Below are 21,826 nucleotides of genomic sequence, written 5' to 3' on the forward strand. Positions count from 1 at the left end.
TCAGGGCTCTGATAAAACACATGCCTTGTGAAAAAGAAAAAAGAAATCGAAATGATGCGTTTAAAGTGAACCAGGCCCACATAGCATAGGAGTGTTATAAAGGAGGTGTGGGCGTACTGTGGAGAAGGCTGGGGAGCGCACGACATGACAGCAAAAGACAAAATTCATCAAAGTTGAAATGAAAGCCTACCTTCTTGATTTTTTTCAGTTCCTCTACTCTTGCATTATTTTCATGTCGACACGACAGAAAAATGAAACAGATAAATCCAATAAATCAATAGCACTTTAATGTTTCATTTGACTGCTAAAGCTGCTCAGCCATTGAAGGTTGGGTGATCGCGATACTTCTGCTTAAATGGAGCAATGTGTTTCTTATATCCAATATCTGATTAACATCTAGTAACTTTTCTGTCAGCATGAATTTTAGATTGTGATTAAGTCCCGTTCTACAGAAACCACCTCACTTTTAAGAACATAAGGTTATCATCACGCCCCGTCCTAAGTTGTCGGGATGGTGTGTGTGTGTGTGTGTGTGTGTGTGTGTGTGTGTGTGTGTGTGTGTGAGAGAGAGAGAGAGAGAGAGAGAGAGAGAGAGAGTGAGCGCGTGTGAGTGAGCGCGAGCGCGGATACTGTCAGGTAAAGAGCTGCCGTCTCTCGGTGAGTTGCAGGCAATGCAAGGAACAGATTTACTGTAGCAATATTCCGAGATGAGATCCTTTATACAAACAGATTAACTATGTTCACATAACTTGGATCCAGCCTCGGAGTTCATCAGCGAACGTGGGCGAACAGACCGCTGGAATTAACGGGAAGCTCAGTCGTCGTCAGCTGGCCGGGGGAAAAGCCGATCATACCACCCGGCTTCCGGGGATTCAGGGGCCGCATCGGTTGACGGCAGACGTCGGTCTGTAGCTCGGGGGGGGGAAGACGGGCGAATATTCACATCATCGCCGACATCCACCTCTTCGTTTCATCCACTTTCGAGATGTCGAGAAAGCTACAAAGAACAGAAGTCTGCGCTGACTGCAGTGCGCCAGGTAAGGAACAGAAAAAAAGGAAAACAGACCATGGGACTGGAACAATGCGTCGATGGGGGCGACGTGGTGGGAGAACAAGGCCGAAGTTGCTGTCATTGTCAGAGGGTCTGCAGAGCAGGAAAACGGCCAGGGCTGCAAAGCGTCGTTTAGGCCCAAAATAAACACTGGAAAAAATAGGCGTGTTGCCACAACGGGAGAATATCTCTAGCTAACAGCTGCTCAACGTTAATGTAAACCATTGAATAACTTGATAGGTATATTTATTTTACCATGGCCATATGTAAGAACGAGTAGTTTATTTGGGGCAGTTTAAGATCCCATTGTCAGCTTTATGCTGCCTTTCCACTCGAAGAGACGTTTGTTTTGATTTTCGTGACCGGGACAGACTTCCGAACACGGTAGCTTAGCTTGGCTAGCGAGCTGGCGATTTTGAGTCATTATGCAGCTGTGTGATAGAAGAATTTATGGTAGAGTGAATGTCCTAAGATATAATAATACATTTATATCGATGGACAGCTATCATATTGTTAGCACTTGCCCGTGGCTTTTGGAGTTCGTGCTTTTTATACTGCTAGCTTAGCTATGACGTTAGCTACTTTAGCTAACTTTTGCTAAACGCCAAGTTATTGCCAAGCTGATTCAGCTAAAGCGTCAGCGACCAGTCAGTAGCTTTAACAACAATTTGGCTTAAAAAATACAGTAAAGTATCAAAAACTTAATTAGACTTTCTGTTTGTTTAACTTGATAATTTTAGAATATCTCCAGTAAAGTTAAGAAATAAAATAGTGAGAATTAATAGGAGTAAATTCAGTTTACAGTCATCCTAAGTTGGAGCACAGTTCAACATAAACCTGAAATGAGCCATACCTGTAGTTGTACCTCAAAATCATTTAAAAGCCACCTCAGTTCCATTAATCTAGTACAACACAAAGTTGTTGTTGTTGTTTTTAAAGGAAAAGGGACATAATTTCTAGCTTCACCTGCCTTAGCTTTCATCCATACTGTTCAGGGCGTAGTGATTTCCACTACAATGGCCATCCATAATTCTAGCTTAGTTTCCAACCCACTTCTCCTTTGGCCCCATCTGTGTTTGTTAAAATCTGAGTTAGAGACAATGTCAATAAGACCCTTCGTATGTAGCCCCAAATGCACGTGCTGTTTCAGTTCGATCCCCTTGATCATTGGTGATCTTGTGTGCCTTGCTTGCGTTCATTCATGTATACATGTGCAGCAGCTGCTCTTATGACAGCTGCGACCCCTGATAACTCTTAACTGTCTAAATGCTGCAGTCCAGCCTTGCATTGTACACCTTGCTATTATTACTTACTAACATGCTTCAGCACCTATTTTCCTTTTCTGGTTCCCCTTGAGTTACTTTTTACATACTGATGAAACCCCAGCTGAACTCCTTTCGTTGATACTATATTAACTTGCAGAATAATTAAATGCACATTATCTGTGACATATTAGTTATATTTTAAAGCTTTAGTTTATTTACTAGACAAAATAAGGCATTCACAATGGTAGATGGCTTGTTCGCGTACCTGTTACTAGCCGTGCATTTCTTCTACAACCATCATCTCTCTGCATGCAGCCCCTCCTTGCGACTTACGCACACACGCACGCAGTGCTTTCTGCAAAATGCTGACCTAGCCCCTGGTGACAGGCCACCTCCCTACTACCCAGCTTTGTGTCATACTGGGGGATAACTCAATGGCATGGCTACAAAGGACGACTGATACTCCTTTTCGTAGCCAAGCTTCAGGAGTCTTTAATGTCACACCATGGCAATCTGCACAGTTTACGGGCAACAATGAATCACATCGTCACTATAGTAAACTCTTTATTTCGCACAGATGCATTTGTTTAGGAAACTGAAACTCTTGTGCAACTATTCACAGAAGAGAACAGCAGGGTTGAGTCGATATGTCGTGTTGGTGTCCCTGTCAGGCTTTGCTGTTGTTGCTGTGTTTGGTTAAAATTAGAAGTAAGATCGAGTAAATCCGGCAAGCTGACACTTAGTACAATTAAACACTGTATTAATTGTGTTTATATTGTATATAAACACATATATGGGTATATATTGTGATATACACCAAACAAGCCTGAAGCTAACTCGTTAACGGCCAAAGTATGCAGATGTGTGCAACATGTTATCTCAGTGTTTAAGAGTGGAGTGTAACACAATTTTAAAAACTTGCACTCATTTGTAGCATATGTTTTTGTGCAGGGTTAGCTGACACTTATAAAAACAAATGCTATACTAGATTGATGAATTAAGCCAACTTTAGGCAACATTATGCAGCAACATGCTGCAGATTTCACCAATACAGCACTGCTAATAGTCTATCCACTTCTAATAGCTTAATGGCATAGCCTCATATTGATTTAGCAGACCAGGCAGATAGCCTAGCCTGTGGGAGTTTTTTTTAATATTTATTACACAGATTAAGGAATTAAATTGCCGAGGCCTTTAAAGCCTACGGGGCTGCTGTTCTAAACTGAGCTATTGCTTTTTTCAAAGCCATTTTGCATTTCATATTTCTTTTTTTCCCCTCTTTTTTTCTATGGGCAAAAAGACTTAAAGCACGCCGGTTCATCTGATGATGGACTATTTTAGCTCCATTAATACCCTAAGCCCAGACAGTTTTTATCCCAGGCTGAGTGTGACCAACACACATTGTAGATATGTGTGTGCGTTTGGGCGTGAACAGTGTGCATGTAAGTGTGCAGATGCTTGTTTTGATACTGCAGACTGTGTTAGTTGTGAGGCATTCATCGCGTCAGGGTCCTGAGGGCATAAACATAACCCAGACTCAGTCTTTCAGTGTCATTGGACTGGCACTGGCCTTTGCTGCTGCCCTTCACTTCCTCACCTCATTTGCACCCATTTAGAGATATGTTTCTTCTCTTAGGTATTAAAACAGGTTTCTTTGTCAAGCCATTGTCATAAACTAGTAATATTTAGTGGTGGCAGCAAAGTACAACTTGTCTCATTCCTAGCTGTTTATGACTGTAAGGTGCAAGCTAACGTGTATATTTGTAAAAATGCTATTTATAACTGTTTCTTATCAGACTTGCACAGTTCTTCACAGGAATATCTAAAATTGATTGCAATCAGAGCCTGACCAAGCAAACTGATATTATAAGCCAGTATTAACTATTTGCTCATCGGCTTTAGCGTTTATAACAGATGATAAATGAGAATAAAAAAGTAAAAGATAAAAGGGAGAAACACCCTTCAACTGTGTTTTGAGTGTTGCATAGTTTGTCAACCAGAGGGCAGTCTGCAACACCAGCTGATCTGGGCAAAGTCGGGGAGAGCGTTAATGAGTAAATACATACATGCACATAATGAATGTTAGGGAAATCACTTTAATATGTAATATGCCTAAAAGAAAAAAAAAAGAATATCTGATAAATGGAAATGTCGAATCATCTGTCCATCAAATTTAGGATCACGGAGGGGCTGGAGCCTATCCCATGGTCATAGGGAAAAAGGCGAGGTACAGCCAGCTTGGACAGGTCGCCAGCTGGTTGCAGGGCTAACATATAGAGACAGATAACCATTTGCACCTATAGGCAATGGGGAGAACATACAAACTAAATAGAAAGGCTCCGGCCAGATGGGCTAATTTGAGTCTCAGACCTTCTTGCTATGAGGCAACAGTGTTAACCATGTAGCTGTGTCCACATAGTTGTGCTTTCACATGATTCATTTCTGCATTATTTAAGTCAGTTTTCAGAGTTAATATTTAAAAATGTCTAGTTCTTGTCTTTTCAATAACCCAGTTTTTATTCAAAATTCTCTCAGTTATAAAAGCCCTTTGATTTATTACTGACATATACATCCTGCTTTACTCTTAATGTGCATAATACAAACCAGGTGCTCATTCAGCTGAGAAATGTATAAAACTTAGAAACTTAATTGGAATATCTGTGACAGGATCACTGTCTGGTACTCATCTTTATTTTATCCATCATGTGGTTTTGCTCAGAAGCAGATAAAAAGACCTATAAAAAAAGACGCACATATGTTTGACTTGATATTGGCTGAAGCCCAAAAGAGTAGCAGTGTAGGTAGACTGCATCTCTTCCTTGGGAAAAATGGCATTATAGTTGTGTAGTAAACTGTAATTTGGACCACCCACGTCATAAATCGTGGATATTTATGAGTATGTTCGTGTGGCCTGGATGGAAAGCACTTAATATTTTTAAAAATCTCCAAACTCTAATTATCAGTCACAGTGTGCTTATGAAAATCCTAATGCTTTCTGTGTATTTCTGTCTGTCAGACCCGGGCTGGACCAGTATCAACCGAGGGGTCCTGATTTGTGATGAATGCTGTTCGGTCCACCGCAGTTTAGGCCGCCATATCTCAATAGTCAAGCACCTGAGGCACAGCGGATGGCCTCCCTCCCTACTGCAGGTAAGTCTGAGAAATGAAGAGCGAAGGAATGAGAAACAGGGAAGGGCTTGTGAGACAAACGCAGTACCCAGAATAGTGCCACCGAAAGAAGAGCTACTGCAGAAATCTTAGTCAGCTCAGAAGATGCAAATCCACAGTACTGCAGTTTATATTTATTTTTTATTTGATCATCTAGTTTAACTTTGATCTGTGAGTCTGTCTGTACTCTTGTTGTATATCTGTGTTCGTCTCAGTATGGCCTAAATGCAGGTTGAGGTGCTTAGTGCTGCTTCAGCTTCATCCTGTAATTAAGGAGGCATGAGGAGTGTGGGAGTTTTTGGCTTTATTGGTTTTATAACCAGTTTTGATTCCAGTGTAGAGCACAAATGTGTATCAGGGTTGTTCTGCAGCTTTACTGAAGATAATTTAGATTTATTTCGTAACACATTATATGTGTTAGATAATAGTTACAGAAATCACTGTGACTGTGAGCTATATGATACTGAATTATGAAAATAAGCTGTTAAACTAATTTCTTCCAATATTTTCTGGCCAGTCCAGAAATTATGTTTTAGTGATGCACTGGAGTCATAACACTGATGTAATTTTAAAACATATAGAACTGCATTAGCATCAGTAGACCCCAGGAAGTCTTCTACTTTCTGAATGTGACTTTTGCATGTTGTAGAAAAGCATCGTTTTCATGAAACATCTGCTAATGTTAGTAAATGTGATGGTCTTGTGACCTAAAGAAATACACACACACACACACACACACACACACACACACACACACACACACACACACACACACAATCAATGTATGGTGGTTCCGGCCCTGTGCACCTCTAAGGGTATTTGCACACGTGCGGTTTTTGATCCGTTTAAGTCAAACTTGGTTCATTTTCCTTTTTGGTGTGGTTCATGTGTGCAGGTGCAAACACTGTAATCACACTCAGGTGCAGACCACAACGACTGCACCGAGAACCTTTGGAGGGGTTTATGGTGTGAATGTGATCCCACCTAGATCCAAACCAATTAGCAAGTTTGAGCTAAAAACATCCAGCAGCCACACAGGGTTAGAGTCTGATAGATCTGCAAATGCTAATGAAAGTAAATTCTGTTATAGTCCAGAACACAGCGCCTTCTTCCAGACACATCTGGCTAGTAAGCAGACTGAACATTGTCACGTGGTTTGTAGTGACACATTCTGGTTCACTTGGAGTTCACTTGGAGTTTTCTCTGCGTGAAAACAAACCAAAGCACGGGGGAACGGCTACAAGTTTACCGACTCATTAACTGATTTGAACCAGAGTACGAATCAGATGTGAAAACGCCCTAACAGCAGGTTGTCTGTGGATGAACGGGTGACAGAGTCATGGGCAGCGGAGGCTCACTGGAGAGTGAAGGTTGGACTATGTGGTCTGATTCTACAAACATTCTACTATAGCTCACGTTGCTGAAAAGGTTACTGCTGTCAGAATACACAGAGCATCACAGTAGGGCCTCAGCTGTAGACCAGACAGTGCGCCCATGCTGACCCCAATCAGCTGCTGAAAGCACTAACAGTAGGCACATGAGGATCAGTACTGGACCACAGAGCAATGAAAGAAGGTGGCCTGGTCTGATGAATCATTTCTGCACTGCGCAGCTTGCAGGGCTTCAATGTTTAAACTTAAAGGTTTCTTTGCAATCTGTTGCTAACATCTTGGTACCAGATACCACAGCACACAGGGTCCAGTGGAGTCCATGCCTGGATGGGTCAGGGCTGTTTTGACAGCAAAAGGGGGACCAACACAATATTAGGCAGGTGGTCATAATGAGCTGATCGCCTGGTTGTTGTACAGAAAAAGCTTCTAGATCGATAATCCATTTCTCAAATTGTAGAGGTACTTTATCTTCATAAGAAACTGCCTTCCCATGATTGGGCGCACAGTCGTAGCATCTTCAGTAGACAGCGTCTCCAAGCAGAGAATATTGCTTTTTCTTTTTTCAGGATATTGAAACCTAATTTTCTGTGATTAACAGTCAGTTTAGCCAGAAGATAACACATTTTTCTTCCATGTGACAAACTCCAAACACACTGCTTTACACTGACTTTAATAAAACATGCTCATGACAGCAAACCATCACTGAGTCACTTCTGTGTGTGTGTGTGTGTGTACACGCTTGTGTTTCAGATGGTTCAGACCTTGGCCAGTAACGGGGCCAACTCCATATGGGAACACAGTCTCCTGGACCCGGCTCAGGTGCAGAGTGGCCGCAGGAAACCGAACCCCCAGGACAAAGTCCAGTAAGTATGCTCTGCACGGGCTCAAAATCCACATTAGGACACAGAGAAATTATTGTCCCTTTGTAAGCATAATTTCTCTCTCTCTCTCTTTTTTTTTTGACTGGTGAAGAACAATTGCAACTAGTATTTGTTTCTAAGTACATTAGTGCATTGTGGGCTGAAATATGGCTTTGGGAGAGTCATGAGATCGGGACCCGCAGGAAAAATATTTGCTCATTTCTTTTTCACCGGAAAATGGAGGTTTAGTGTGAACTGCCTCTTAAAAACCTCTGCAGTGTTCATCAGATTTATTTCTTTATCCATTTATGTAAAGCAAACTGGGAAACTAGGCATAACCCATCAGTTCGGTTCACTGTAGAGATTATTTATTACTGCTGGGGGGCTGTTTGTCTATTATTACAGCACTTTCTGTGTCTGTACCTCACAGAGAAAGGCGCCTGATCTTTCTATTTGATGAGAGTGAGGGGGTGAGAGAGAAAAATGAAGTCAAATCAAAATGACCTTACCTCTAGTGGGGCTTCAAATCCCTCGGTGGGGCGCCATATGCACTTGCAGTCATGATGCTAAAACGCATTTTCCTGTATAATAGGGTTTATTGCATGAATTGCAGTTCCACATATTTTGTCCTCGAGTGTTCTTGTTTACCTTTGAAGCCTGGGCTTTTGGTAACCATCTCAACTTCCCCTCCTGTGCAGTCCCACCAAGTCAGAGTTCATCAGAGCCAAATACCAGATGCTCGCATTCGTGCACAAGCTGCCCTGTCGTGATGACGACGGCGTCACCACTAAGGATCTCAGTAAGGTAAGAAAACGTAAACACAGCTGCTGACTTGAGTACGTGCGACACTTGTTTTTTCTTGATAAACAATTAGAGAATAATTTAACTCGACTTGTCATCTGTGGACCTATAAGCATGCTTTCTTTTATCCGCTAAGTGAAGGATTCTGCACTTGTTTGGATGATAACAGAAAACCAGTATTGTCTTTAATCTGCGCTCTAATGTTACTCTGTACTGAGCTGATGGGTAGGATGTTATGAGTTCAGCTTAATTAGCCTATACTGACACAGCTATACTGTGGAACAGCAAGTCTAAGCACAAAGGTTGTGTCCTTTATGAATGTCAGTAGCAGACGTTGCACATAAACATGCACTCAGGCAAACACACACACAGATGCTCTTTTACTTATTACCCACCCCCAACCCAGCAGGGAGTGATCTGAATGACACAGCAGGATGCAACAATCATCTCTAGCGCTGTGCTGCCTCTATGGGCTAATAAGGGAATTCAGTTTGTTTCCTTCTCTCTGTGATGTTTAATCTTTCCGCCCCGACTCCCCCCGTTTCTCTCTCTCCTCTCTACCTGTCTGTTTCTCCCTCTCTATTAGCAACTTCATTCAAGCGTGCGGACGGGGAGTTTAGAGACGTGTCTTCGGCTCCTGTCCCTCGGCGCTCAGGCCAACTTCTTCCACCCGGTCAGGACAAAATAAATCTACCACTGGCTCACATTTTGTCTTGTGCTGTTAACTTACTCTCTTTATGCCAGGCGTCTCTCTTTGTGACTGTGTTTCTGTGTGTGTCCCACAGGAGAAAGGCACTACCCCACTTCATGTGGCAGCCAAGGCAGGCCAGATCTTGCAGGCTGAGCTGCTCGTGGTGTATGGTGCAGACCCTGGATCGCCTGACATTAACGGACGCACACCTATGGACTATGCTAGGTACAGGAATTTGAAAGCACAATTCAGTAAATGCAAAACCTGCATTTAGACCCTGTTCAGCTCTGGAATTGAGCCATCTAATGGTAAACACAACACAAGTAGAATCATTTCATGTGCGCGTGTGTGTTCCAGGCAGGCGGGCCATATAGAGCTAGCAGAGCGTCTGGTAGAGTGTCAGTATGAGCTGACGGACAGGTTAGCCTTCTACCTGTGCGGTCGGCGTCCAGGTAACCTAATGCACCAGTTTTTCTTGTTTTTGTTCTCCTCTTCACATGCCTTTAAGCACAGCAGTTAACCTCAGTAACGTACTGTGGTAGATTTTTGTTACTTGGTTGTTACGTTTTTCTCTTCTCTCCCAGATCACAAGAATGGCCACTATATCATTCCTCAAATGGCAGACAGGTATGGACCAAATGATCATTTTTATTGTCTTAAGTTGATTATGAACAGCTGCAAGTCTGTTGTCATTTAATTGCCTGAAAACAAATATCTACATGATTAAACTTGCAGCTGCCAAACTTGCCTTACTTCTGTGACTGCTTAATTTCTCTGTCTGACATGTATGTATTGATATAATTTAGTGTTCTGACCACAGGGTGGCACCAAAGCCCCCACAAAGGAGTTAGGTAAAGGAAGTCTTTATTAAGCTGTCTGTTCACTGTGAATTTGGTGAGGTAGATACATGAAGCGCGCTTGGTTAAGTAATGCTGAACTGCAGCGTGGATTTGAAAGACACACGAGTGCTCAGGCCGTGACACATCGAGTTCAGCATTTCTTAGCACGGCTTCTTTCACTTGTTTGATGGGCGCTGGGTTTTCTCAGCTACAGTTCAGAGATGTGTTGCACCTCCAGATCTGTTCGTTACTGAAATGGGTCTTACTTCTGTGCTGTCATCTTAACTCCACTTGCATCTGTTCTGTTTCTGGTGAATGGTTCCTCTTGTTAACAACAATTAAAGCTGTTTTCATGTGGCTTTTCTTCCCCTTCTTTCTGTCTGTTTCTCTTGTTTTTCTCACTTCTGTTCTCCATTTCGCTGTGCTTGGTGGAGTCAGAGCTCGTCCTAAGTGCCCGACACAGAGGTATCTTTACTTCCCTTGTTCTTTTTTCCCCCAGAATCTCTTTCTCCCCATCGGTCCCCTCTCTGTATACTTCCATCTCTCATGTATCCCACAATGCATCCAGCTTTTCTTGAGTGGCATTGAACAGTTGTTTATAGATTATGAAGCTGTAAAGATTTAAACAGATGTAAACAATCAAGAAGTCTTGTAACTGAAAGACTGTTGTGTGTGTTTGAATCACACCAGGCTTTTTCGCATATTCAAATTTTACTTCCGCGTGTATCCTTAGTGACATCTTTGGCCATAGCGAGAGCATATTTAAAGAGTTTCAGATCAGTCTTTAAAGCTTCGAATCTCTGTAATCTCACTGTGTCACAAACTTGACACTCTTACAGCATAATATGTGAAAGCCAACTCACATTTATATTGCTGTTGTTACCTGACCAGCAGTCACCAGTAGAACAAGTTGTCCCGCCTTCCCTCCTCATTCTAGAAAAAACTCCCTTTCCACCTCCACCCCTCTCACTTTTTTTCTTCCATCTCATATCTCCCTCCCCTGTCCCCTTCCTCCCTGCGACTTTATTCCACTGTATATTTACGATGCCTCTTTGATTGTCATCTTCTGTGTTTTTGTTCTAGTCTGGACCTCTCAGAACTGGCCAAGGCTGCCAAGAAGAAGCTCCAAGCGGTGAGTTGAATTTACATAGCTTATGGTTATAATGTCAAAAGCAACAGGCTGTTGTGTTTTGGGGGGATTTGTTTTTTTTTTTTTTAACAGGTTCTTGAAAGTAAAAAAAAAAAACAAGAAAAGAGTTTTTGTTGGGTGAAAAGAAAAGTTGTTGTCACAAACAGATTTTCTTCTCCTAGCTGTTTGTTCTCTCCATGTCAATCTGAGAGATTGTTATTAAATTCATTTTATTTCATCTGCTCTCTCTGGTTTGTCACGCTGATGCTTATTGCTCAGCACGTGCTGTATCTATGTAGACATGTAGAATAAGACCCGCTAATGGCAATTTGTGTGCGCATGTGTGGCAGCTCAACAATCGGCTGTTTGAGGAGCTAGCAATGGACGTCTATGACGAGGTGGATCGCAGAGAAAATGATGCAGGTGAGCCTTATCGCTTCCTTTATACCCTCTACGACTGTCTGCCTGGGCCTGTGCGTTTGGGCTTTTTCCCCTTTGTGGACCAATTGATGTTGAAACAAACTAGAAAAATGTAAAAACTCTTGAGGAAAAGTTATGGGAGTGAAGCTGATATAAAGATAAGAAGCGCCAAAGAAAGAGGAAGTGAAATGAAGGACAGGGCGACGAGAGAAGGGAAAAACTGCTAAAGAGGAAGGCCAAAATGTTTTGAGTGAAAGAGGAGGAGGAGAATGGAGCGAGGAAGTGCCTCGCAAATTCTTGAGTCTCTCTCCTCCTCTTCGCTCTTTCTCTTTTTTCCTTCTCTTCTCTCCCTTTCCTTCAGTATGGGCAAAAGTCAGAGCGCGCTTTCTGACTGAAGCACACAGGTAAGTAGCAGGGACAGACTTGTAGACACACCACCAACAGCACACACAAAACTGCACTGTAAGAGATTCACTGTACTTTGTTTATATCTCTGTGGATGTGTGGGTGGATGGGCTGCGTGTGGTTGGATGTGGGCGACCTTGTTGTTTGAACGCGCACTCACAGATTTATTTTCTGCTTTACGTTTTTGTCTCCAGTGTGGCTTACGACCCAGAACCACAGCACTCTGGTAACAGAACGCAGCGCAGTCCCTTTCCTACCAGTCAACCCTGAATACTCTGCAACGCGCAACCAGGTAAACACGCACATACTTGTATACGTTTGTAATGACTGATTTAAAGGAACAGATAGGGGGGGAAGGAAAAAAAGACAAAATGGAGATTTCTTATTTCTTAGATAGGCAGTTTATGTGTTTGTTGGGGGGGGGACAGAGAAAGGAGTGTGAAATTAGCAGCGGCTGTTCCTCAGCTGTGAGAGTGTAATCTTTCTGCACTCTCTCTTTATCTCTCTAGCTCTCCCTAGAGAGCGAAATCTCAAGTCCACTTACAAAGTTTATAGTCATCTGAATGGCTCATTTTTGGTGTAAACACTCAAACCCAGGTGTACACACACACACACACACATACAAACAACTCCCACATGGCCACGTTTGCTTTCACGTGATTGGGCAGTTCACTGTGGTCAGAGGCTGCTATTTATGGTCGAAAACAGAAGAAATCACATCTTTAGAGTCGAACTTCTGTGAATGGTTTTACACTTTGGTAGGAGCTGACCTTCTTGTGCTCTTATGCAGATGCCTGGACGCTAACCTAATTGTAGAGTTTATGTTCCTTTGCACATGTTGTGTTGCTGTGTGTGTTGAGAGTATGACTGTGTTTTTCCACAGCACATGGTAACTGACCACAGCAGTCACACAGGCACTGAACCACTGACTATGGGCCCCATTGTATTTGTCTCATACTCAGCTCATGATTTTAAAAAACAAAAATGCAGAACTGAATTTCAGGCTTTGATGCCAGTGTTTGTGTGCGCATGTGTTTGTGTAACTCCCGGCTTGTTCTTTTCTCAGGGCCGCCAGAAGCTCGCCCGTTTCAACGCCCGGGAGTTTGCTACCCTCATCATCGACATCTTGAGTGACGCCAAAAGGAGACAGCAGGGAAAAGGTCTTAGCCCTACTGGTGAGACTGGGAGGGAGAGCTAGACTTTAAACTTTGAAGGCAGTGCCATCTAACCTGATTAATATGCACGATGCATAGATATCCATTTATTGATTTATACCAGTGTGCAAAAGTCTGCAAAGCATAAAACCTTAAAACTTTTAAAATCACCTGTGTCGCAGCAGCAGCACAGTTATAAGAGAATCATTCCTGTGTGACAGTTTATTCTTACATGAAACGGTCTAGTACGACACACAACTGTGTTATTACTTTAAGCACTCCCAGGAGAAAGATCACGTTTGAGAGAAGAGCGAGTGCTAATATTACATGAAAGAAAACTGTAAATGGGCAGATTTTTCTTCCCCTTGTTATCAGACCCGCTGGACCTGGGCATCGATGATGACCAGCACGACTACGACAGTGTAGCTTCTGACGAGGACACAGACAGCGAGCTCACCACCCAGAACAACAACAACACGCAACGTAGCAACCGTGCAAAGGTATACAGCGTGACACACTTTTTTTTTTTTTCTAAATAGCTACCCTCTACCCCACATTTGTGTGGCTTTCATACTTGTTAATCACCATTTTGATGTGTTTCCTTTCCCTCTATCCCTGAATTTCATTCAGTCATATTAGTAAGCAAAGCTTTTCCACAGTTTAGTGGCTTGAATGACTGCTTCTCCCAACATGCTTTGCGGAAAGTGGCCATACTCATGGCTGCCACATAGCTCCTGAGTGACATCATCAGCTATTCTGGGTCCCTGTCAGAGTAGGCATTGTTCATGCACAGAGAGAGCGTGTGTAATGGGAGGGAAAAGAGAAGGAGACAGATTTAAGAAACAAAAGGAAGGAAAAATCATGTGGGAGGGGTAGAAGTGAAGCTAAACCAGTAACAAGCTTCTTTTCATGCTCAGGGTAAAACCCCGCCAAGCTGGAGGATCTACTCGCCTTTAAATCCAAGGAAATATATGGATTTGTTGTTTTACGGTGCTCACAGCATCGAAGAATTGTGTGTTCTAGTATGAAGCAGGGGGTAATAGAAGTAGTGGTGAATGAAGCACAAGCAGAAGGCTATAAAGTGTAGTTTATGAAAGGTGTATTTATTGGTTTAATTCCAGGGAGTGGTAGAGGGCTGAATCTGAGCAGGCTGTGGGGTGGCAGGAAGTGAGTGGGAATATTGAGAGCAAGAACTAAAGGTCTAGTGTGTGTGTGTGTGTGTGTGTGTGTGTGTGTGTGTGTGTGTGTGTGTGTGTGTGTGTGTGTGTGTGTGTGTGTGTGTGTGAGATCCTACCTTCAAGTTAGGCCTCTTCTTGCCTCAAAGCCACGGCTGTTTTTTTGTTTTGTTTTTTCCACAGCTTAAAAAAAATGTATAAATTACAACCACATTTAGAACCTTGTTAATGCATGAATTTCACTAAATACAGAATGTATTGAAGGAGTTTAGTCACAACCCCTCCCCAAATCTTTCGACCCGTTTGACCTCCTGCCTTATATGTTCCTATCGATCCAGAGTATGGACTCCTCAGACTTGTCAGATGGTCCCATCACCCTGCAGGAGTATCTGGAGGTGAAGAAGGCTTTGGCCTCCTCAGAAGCTAAGGTGCAGCAGCTGATGAAGGTTAACAACAACCTGAGCGAGGAGCTCCGGCGGCTCCAGAAGGAGGTAGGAGGAGTGCAGGTGGAACGAGAGGATTAGCAGTGACCATTCAGACTAATAAAGGGTTTGCTGCGTGGCTTCTTAGAAAGAGAATACAAAATGAATAGAAGTTGGAATAAAAGATGTGCTTGGTAATGATGACTAGAAGACACGAGGCAGATTGGTAAAAGAGACGGGGCAGTTGATTCAGACAGAAAGAGGGTATAATGATGGAGAGACAGTTGAATAAATTAATATCTTTGCAAGATGATTTTTCCCCGTCAGGGTGTTATTTACTTTTGATGGAGCTCATGTGCTGTTCATTGTTGCATCTTTTTTTTTCCCCGTGAGTCATTGTCATTTCCCTAATATGTTCATTAGCGACTGGCTTAAGTGATTCATTTATGTGTTCATCTTCTCATGTCACTGAGGATTTAATGAAGATTTGAAACAAACATAGAAAAAAACACACTGCAAATAACAAATGTGTCAGATTAGGGCGCTAGGCAACAGTACCTCAGGGCAGATGATCCTACAGTTTCCCCTCATTGACCCCTTGAACACAAACACTGTATTTTCAGGTATGTACTGTAGCCCTCCACCCCTTCCCTAAGACCCAGTCCCAGCTTATTGTAGTGTAATACCATGTGTTGCATCCCCCCCCCCCCTCAATACTGACTTAATATGTGAAGCCCAATATGAGCCTGAATATGGATGCTTGTTTTTGACCGTTCAGTTGACCCCCCCTCCCCCAATTCCCTTCAACCTTCCCATGTTCCTCCCTCCATCCCTCCCTCCATTGTCTCATCCCTCCCTGCTGCCTTCCTCCTCTCCTTTAGATCACCCGGATGCAGACAGAGAACAGTGCGCTACGGAGGGGCCAGCAGGCTGGGGGAGCAGCTGGCCATGGGGTAGGGGGACCTGGTGGAGGTGGGGGAACAGGAGGCCACTGGGCAGTGGGTGGGATGCGAGGTGGAGTGGGTGGATTTGGGCCAGGAGGGGACCCACCGGTGCTTTCGGTGCCCTCCTCGGCCACCCCCCACTCCCACCCTCACCGGAGGGAACGCCAGGCCTTCTCAATGTACGAGCCAGGGGCGGCCCCCGGCCCCACGGCCCACGGTCCCCCAGTCCTGGACTCCCTAGTGCCCCGCCTGCAGCCCCTCAACACAGCCAGCGTAAGTTAGAACGGCCCTGTCCCCTTTCCACTCACCACCTTCGCCTCGGTGGCTCTGATTGCCTGTCTTTGGCCTGATTAAATAGGTGATGGTCTGATCCTGATCTTTACATTTCCCCCCCTCTTCTTTCCCCTTGCATCTCAGTTCTCAGTCCTTCTCTTTCTAAAGATCCAGTTGTGCACGAACCCATTTTTAAGGGAAGTTTTGTAATGGTTCAAAAAGATTTGTTATATTGAGCTTTAAAACTGCAGAAATGATGGAGTGCATACGTGTGACCTGAAGGAGAAAGATGGGAAAGAAAAACAACAAAAAAGGACTGTTTCCTCTGTTCTGCTGCCTGGCAAAAGCCTCTGATACACCGCTGCATAGCCTGCTCTGCACACTTTGACCTTTTCAAACCCCTTTGACGTCTTTGCTGCTGGACAGTTGCTTAATCTGGAAATGCTGGGATCACACACACAGATGCACAGAAGTTCATTTTTGTTTCACCGCCACTTTAAAGAAAAGATATAATAAAATAAAATAAAAAGTTTCTCATATTGCAGACAACCAGGTGAGCAGTTCAGCAGCATTTAGTTTACAGCACGTTAATAGAGCTACAGAATGCAGACACATCTCACCGCCGCACCAAGTTGGTGACTGTTTCTTCACACAGAGATTTACCTGTTTGTCTGTTTTCTGTCTGTCTGTTTCTTCACCTGTCCGTTCTTTGCTCACTGCAGTGCAGCCGTGCATCCTCTGGATGTAAGCATTCTGTCTGTCATTGCATTGTTTGCCATTTCGTCTTTGAGTTTGTAGTATTATCTCACAGTATGTAATAATGCATTCAGTTTTTCAGAGATCAACATTAGTATTGAGTGTGGGTAGTCTCTTTTTAGATGCTGTGTGCCGTGTGTAAGTCAAGCAGAAGAAGCTAGATTAGTTGACAGTATGTTTGCTTCCTGTTAGATAAGCAGCGAGGCATGTAGTGTAGAAAAAGATGATGCGCCGTTGAGTTGTTCAGTGCTGCTCTCACTGACTCGTTTGCCTTGTTTTCCTGCTGTTTATTTAAAAAGAAAACTTCTTCTCTATGTCCCCACGCTTCTTTTCCCCCCTGCTCATTTCATCATCTGTCTCTTTCTGCTAATATTTCAATTTCTTTTTAATCTTCTTTCTGGCCTCACCCATGCTCCTCCATCTCTCTCTCATCCTCTCTCTATCCTTGTGTTCCCTTTGTCTTCCCAGGTAAGGAAGGGCGGCTCAGGGAGTCCATATCTGTCTGGATCTGCAGAGATGGGTAGATACATGGTGAGCTGCTGCTGTTTTGGCTCTTCATTTCTTTTTATGATCCTCCACTTAATGCATTCAGAAAGTTGAGATTATTGGCTTACATTGTTTTATCCAAACCAGCGTCTCATGGGTCTGTTGCTGTTGGCCCTAATCCTGAGATTCAATCACAGAATATCCCTCATCCCATTAGAATTACCCACATACTAAATGTAGTGTAATATCTGTCCCATTTAATGGACATCAGTGGAAACCATCTCAATTACATGGAAACAAATGAAAATTAGAATTTTGATTGAGGAGGTATACTTACAGGACATGATGTGTGGTGATTATTTAGTTCCTGCTGTGCTTTTCTTCCAGGTCCCTAAACCAGAGAAGCACGGAAGTGGTACCGACAGCGACTACGACAACACACAACTGTACGACGCCTCAGTAAGGTCAGTGTTTGAATGTAAATCTGCAGTTTAAAAAAAAAAAAGATTTCCTAGCTTTCTAAAACCAACTTTTCTACTTTTCTAATGATCTTATTTTTTAAATGGATTCACAGAAACTGTTTTCAATTACTTATAACACAAATGTGGAGGTAGCAGGTTTTAGTAAGAAACGAGGGGCACAAGCTGTTGACATAATGCCACATAAGGACTGTAAATGCTCATCCATGACCGTCACCTACTGTCCTCGATCTGAGGTTTTAATTGTTGCGCGGGTAATGCATTTCCCTATACAGTATGGGCCGCAGCAGTGAAGAGGAAGGCCGTGGGGAGCCTGAGGAGGGTGGGGAGGGGGGTGAGCCAGACCCCACCTTACCCTGCACAGAGGACGTCATACTGAAGACTGAGCAGGTGACTAAGAACATCCAGGAGCTGCTCAGGGCCGCTCAGGAGTTCAAACACGACAGGTAGGTGAAAAAAATGGTGGCACAGTCCTTTTCATCTTAAAATAAAATGCATAAAAATTACAAATCTAATTGTGTCTTACAACCAGCCTGTCAGACATTGAGTTAAGCTAATGTTATGCTTATTTTTTTCTTGATTTCAATAAGAAAAACCCCCCAATATCAAATCAGATCATAGCAATTCACAATCAGTTGATGTTGACATTATGAGAGGCCGAATCACAAAGATGTGAAAGAAAGACAGAGGACAGAAACAAGAGTATACTCGGGGTGGAAATATAAGACCATGTATAAAAACTGTAAACGGTTTAAATAAAATCTCCCCCTGGGTCAGAAATGGTGAAAATGCACCAAAACCACCAAAAAGCTACTTTAAGTAGTCTTACCGTAAATTAGAAAAGAGCTGAGCAGACACAGGAGATCATGTGACTGCATGAAGTTTATACTGGTGCTGTGTCCCCTAACCTAAGCTTACCCTTCATGACTTTTCCAGGAGAATGAGCGGGGTGCACGCAAATGCTCAGGTGCCGTCAGATTAATGCAAAGCAGCACATGTCTGATAGACACAGACAGCACCTTCATCTCCATTTTTAAATGGTAAACTCTGATGTGAATGATAGTCGACAGCTGCACAGTGAGAATGTAGTTGTTAACTCCAGCAGCAGTAGGCTGAGCTAGCAATATTTTCCAACTTTTACTAGAGGAAGCCACATAAGAAATATAATCTCTTCAGAATGTTGTGGGTGCTTGTATTTGCAGTCTCATACTTACGGTCACCAGGGTTACCAAGGGCCAATGACGATAGGTGTAATAAGGAAAGAATGCAGTTATTGTAGTTTGAGGCTAATGCAATGTTTCTCCTCAGTTTCAACTCTTTTGTTTTATTTAATTACAGCACACTAAACATTTCTATTGATAAATACGGCTGGTGTTAAGAAATCCATTTAAATCTCTTTATAAATGAAAGATTTGCTGTGTGACTTTTCTTTTTTTACCCACCTTTAACGTGAGTCACTCAAACTCCCAGTTTGATAAACTTTGCTTCCTGGACACCAGCTCCCTCTTTACCACAGGAGTCGTTGCAGGAACCTCGCCTGCTCACCTGCATTAGTGCTGTTGCACAGTTCTTGACTCATTTGACTCTTCAGTTAAAGAATCACTTCTCTTTTCAGTTTTGTGCCGTGTTCTGAGAAGATCCACTCTGCTGTCACAGAGATGGCTTCACTCTTCCCCAAAGTAAGTGCCCCGTCCTTATGTTTTATTTCTCACACTGTGTCTCTCATCTACATCTACATCTTCTTTTTTCTTTTTTGATTGCTTCCATCTGTCTGCAGCGACCAGCACTGGATGCAGTCCACTGTTCTCTCCGCCTGTTGGCTTCCAGTGCCTCGCGACTGCAGGTGGAGTGCCGTAAGGCGGCGCCTTCGGAGCCTGGCGCTCCTGCAGTAGACTACCAGCTTCTCACTCAGCAGGTCATCCAGTGCGCCTACGACATCGCCAAGGCTGCCAAGCAACTGGTCACAATCACCACTCGTGAGAAGAAACAGTGACCCAACAAAAGAAAGAGAGAGGATCAGTGCATGTGCGGTTTAAAGTGGGATGGGAGGGGGCTTCCGGGAGAGGGAGAAAGAGGGAGGGGCGGGGGGTGGGAGGGGAGTACGATCACACTACAGGATGAAGGGTAAGGAATTGAAGTGACGGGGGAGCAAGGCTGACATGAGGAAGAGAAAAGAGAAAGGAAGGGATTTGGATGGAAGCAAAGCAGAGGACGTTTGTATGATAGAAACACTACAGTGAATGGAAAAAAATTCCACAGGCGTGGAAGCGAAAGTAGGGAAGGACGAAAGGAAGGAGCCAACACGGGAACCACAGCCCGCAGGGACCTTAGCAGACTGTTGGAATGGGATGTGTACCATAAACTGCTCAAACTGTGACGAGCATACGTGTCATAGACTGCTTTATTTATTCTCACTTGTAACTCATCGTCCCTCCTTCTCCCGCTTCGGGAGGGAGGCAGCGTATGCTCCGAGAGAGAAGTAGATAGAACAGCCTCCACGCCATCGCCGTCCCTCCGTCCTTACGAGGAATCGGGTTGTCCTTCCTCCTCTTCTTTCCTCTCTCTAAAGAAGAGGGACCCCGCACCCCCACGCTGTCCCAGGCTGGATGAGCGTCCGGTGCAGAGAAGGACCTGCAGCCCACTCAGTCTGATTCCCACACTTCCTTCCACATGGGGGTAAGCATTTACAGGAGGGGCTCCAGCTTTTTTTTTTTCCTTGGTTTTTTTTTATTAAACCCATCACCTTCCCTTTCTTTTGGTGGTACACAGCATGATCTGGCATGTTTTCCTTTCTTTCCTCTCCTTTTTTTGCCTTTTGAATGTGCAGGTCTGTTTGGTCTGACAGAAATACTTTTTTTTTTTTTTTTTTTTACTGACTTACAGAAACAAAAACCCTTACACTGGAATAATTGTGATTTATTGTTGTTGTTGTTTTTCTTGCCTATTGTTTTTGCTTTGTATTGATAATTTTACTGACTGTCATTTTTTATTTTATGTATGTTTTTTTTCCTTGTCTCATTTAGTTGAATATGGAGACAGGTGGGAGTATGTGTTAACCTCTTACTGGGATTTAAGTCTACATGCACACAAACAAACAAACACACGAATCAGCCTGTGAAAAAAAGGTCCTCGACATTTCTCAAGCGCTCCTTTTCAAAGACAGTTGAGATTTTATTACATTTTCCTTCATGTGATTTATACATCTTATGGCTGTGGGGTGTTGAACGGTTGCCAAAGGCATGGTGTATTATGACAGGACCAGGATCTCAACTGCTCCTCCTTCATGTCCTCAGCTGTCTTTTTTTCCCCCTCTCTTTCTTTGCGCTTGATTTCTCTTACTGTTCGCCTCATTACCAGAGCCAGTGGAATCATCTCAGAATCACCTTCGTAATCATTTTTTCGCAGTGCCAAGCAGAATAATAAGAACATCTGGTTTCCACATGGAGGATTAAGCCCCAGTCTTCCTCAAAAAGTGCTTATGTGGCACGGGTGCTTTACTTGGTAACTGTTGAGTGTCATTAAGCGGACACACTGGTGTGTTGGGAGTTGAGCTTTAAAAGTAGACCTGTGGAGAAAAAACAAAAGCACCAGATCTGGCAACCAGGATCACAGATATCATTCTGAGGTGCACTTGATTTAGTTTGCCAAGTATTATTATGTTGTTGTTTTTTTTGTTTGTTTTTTTTTACCCTTGAGACTGTTTGACAAGCTTCTGTGGAAGCCTGCGAGCAGTTTTCTGTCACAGCCTGCTGATCTGGGCCACAGAAGTTGTCTCTTTTTAGCCATCTGCCTTTCTGCAGACAGCGTTGGGAACAAAACTCAGTGCAGTTCAACCGACTTATGTCAGTCGCGTACTGTGCCGAACAAAAATGGTCATATCTGTAAACACGTTGGGAACTTTTGGGAGGACTGTCCTCTTTTTTTTTTTCTCTCTCTCTCCCTTTTCCTTTTTTAAAGTTAGGATTCTACTCTAAAACCTTCACCAGTGCTCCCGCAGCTGGTTTCCTCAGTAACAGAGAGATTTCCTCACCTCGCTCTTTTGTGTAATCTCAGCGTTCAGTTACTCACCTGAAACACTGAAGGATCAAACTACAGTCGCATCTCAGTTTGTCTTGTA

At 43.3% G+C, this 21,826-nt stretch overlaps 1 protein-coding gene across 4 annotated transcripts; it reads left to right on the forward strand.

Moving 5' to 3' along the window:
* Positions 1 to 600: 600 nt before the first annotated feature.
* On the forward strand, positions 601 to 20,673 carry git1 (G protein-coupled receptor kinase interacting ArfGAP 1). 4 transcript variants are annotated; one of them, XM_005750395.2, is made up of 22 exons: positions 601 to 657; positions 760 to 1,037; positions 5,333 to 5,466; positions 7,626 to 7,738; positions 8,434 to 8,539; positions 9,123 to 9,209; positions 9,322 to 9,452; positions 9,585 to 9,679; positions 9,812 to 9,854; positions 10,505 to 10,531; positions 11,150 to 11,198; positions 11,546 to 11,618; positions 12,215 to 12,312; positions 13,087 to 13,195; positions 13,550 to 13,674; positions 14,688 to 14,840; positions 15,653 to 15,988; positions 17,213 to 17,275; positions 17,618 to 17,694; positions 17,985 to 18,155; positions 19,325 to 19,388; positions 19,487 to 20,673. In XM_005750395.2, exons 2-22 carry the CDS (start codon positions 986 to 988, stop codon positions 19,700 to 19,702), a joined length of 2,322 nt encoding a protein of 773 aa, XP_005750452.1. In that variant the 5' UTR covers positions 601 to 657; positions 760 to 985; the 3' UTR covers positions 19,703 to 20,673. The 4 variants fall into 4 exon arrangements, with proteins under 4 accessions (XP_005750452.1, XP_005750451.1, XP_005750454.1 ...); XM_005750394.2 differs by having other exon boundaries at positions 608 to 1,037; XM_005750397.2 differs by lacking the exon at positions 15,653 to 15,988 and having other exon boundaries at positions 608 to 1,037.
* Positions 20,674 to 21,826: the final 1,153 nt, after the last annotated feature.

Source organism: Pundamilia nyererei, unplaced genomic scaffold (assembly GCF_000239375.1).
Source record: "Pundamilia nyererei isolate P.nyererei 1_Seehausen unplaced genomic scaffold, PunNye1.0 scaffold00272, whole genome shotgun sequence".
NCBI lineage: Eukaryota > Metazoa > Chordata > Actinopteri > Cichliformes > Cichlidae > Pundamilia > Pundamilia nyererei.

What these genes read in the sequence shown, in the direction of transcription:
- git1 (XM_005750395.2), top strand. Translation starts at nt 986, where the DNA reads ATGTCGAGAAAGCTACAAAGAACAGAAGTCTGCGCTGACTGCAGTGCG. An exon ending in TCCGGCGGCTCCAGAAGGAG is followed by an intron (nt 14,841 to 15,652) that starts GTAGGAGGAGTG and finishes CCTCTCCTTTAG; the next exon opens with ATCACCCGGATGCAGACAGA. An exon ending in CAGGAGTTCAAACACGACAG is followed by an intron (nt 18,156 to 19,324) that starts GTAGGTGAAAAA and finishes TTCTCTTTTCAG; the next exon opens with TTTTGTGCCGTGTTCTGAGA.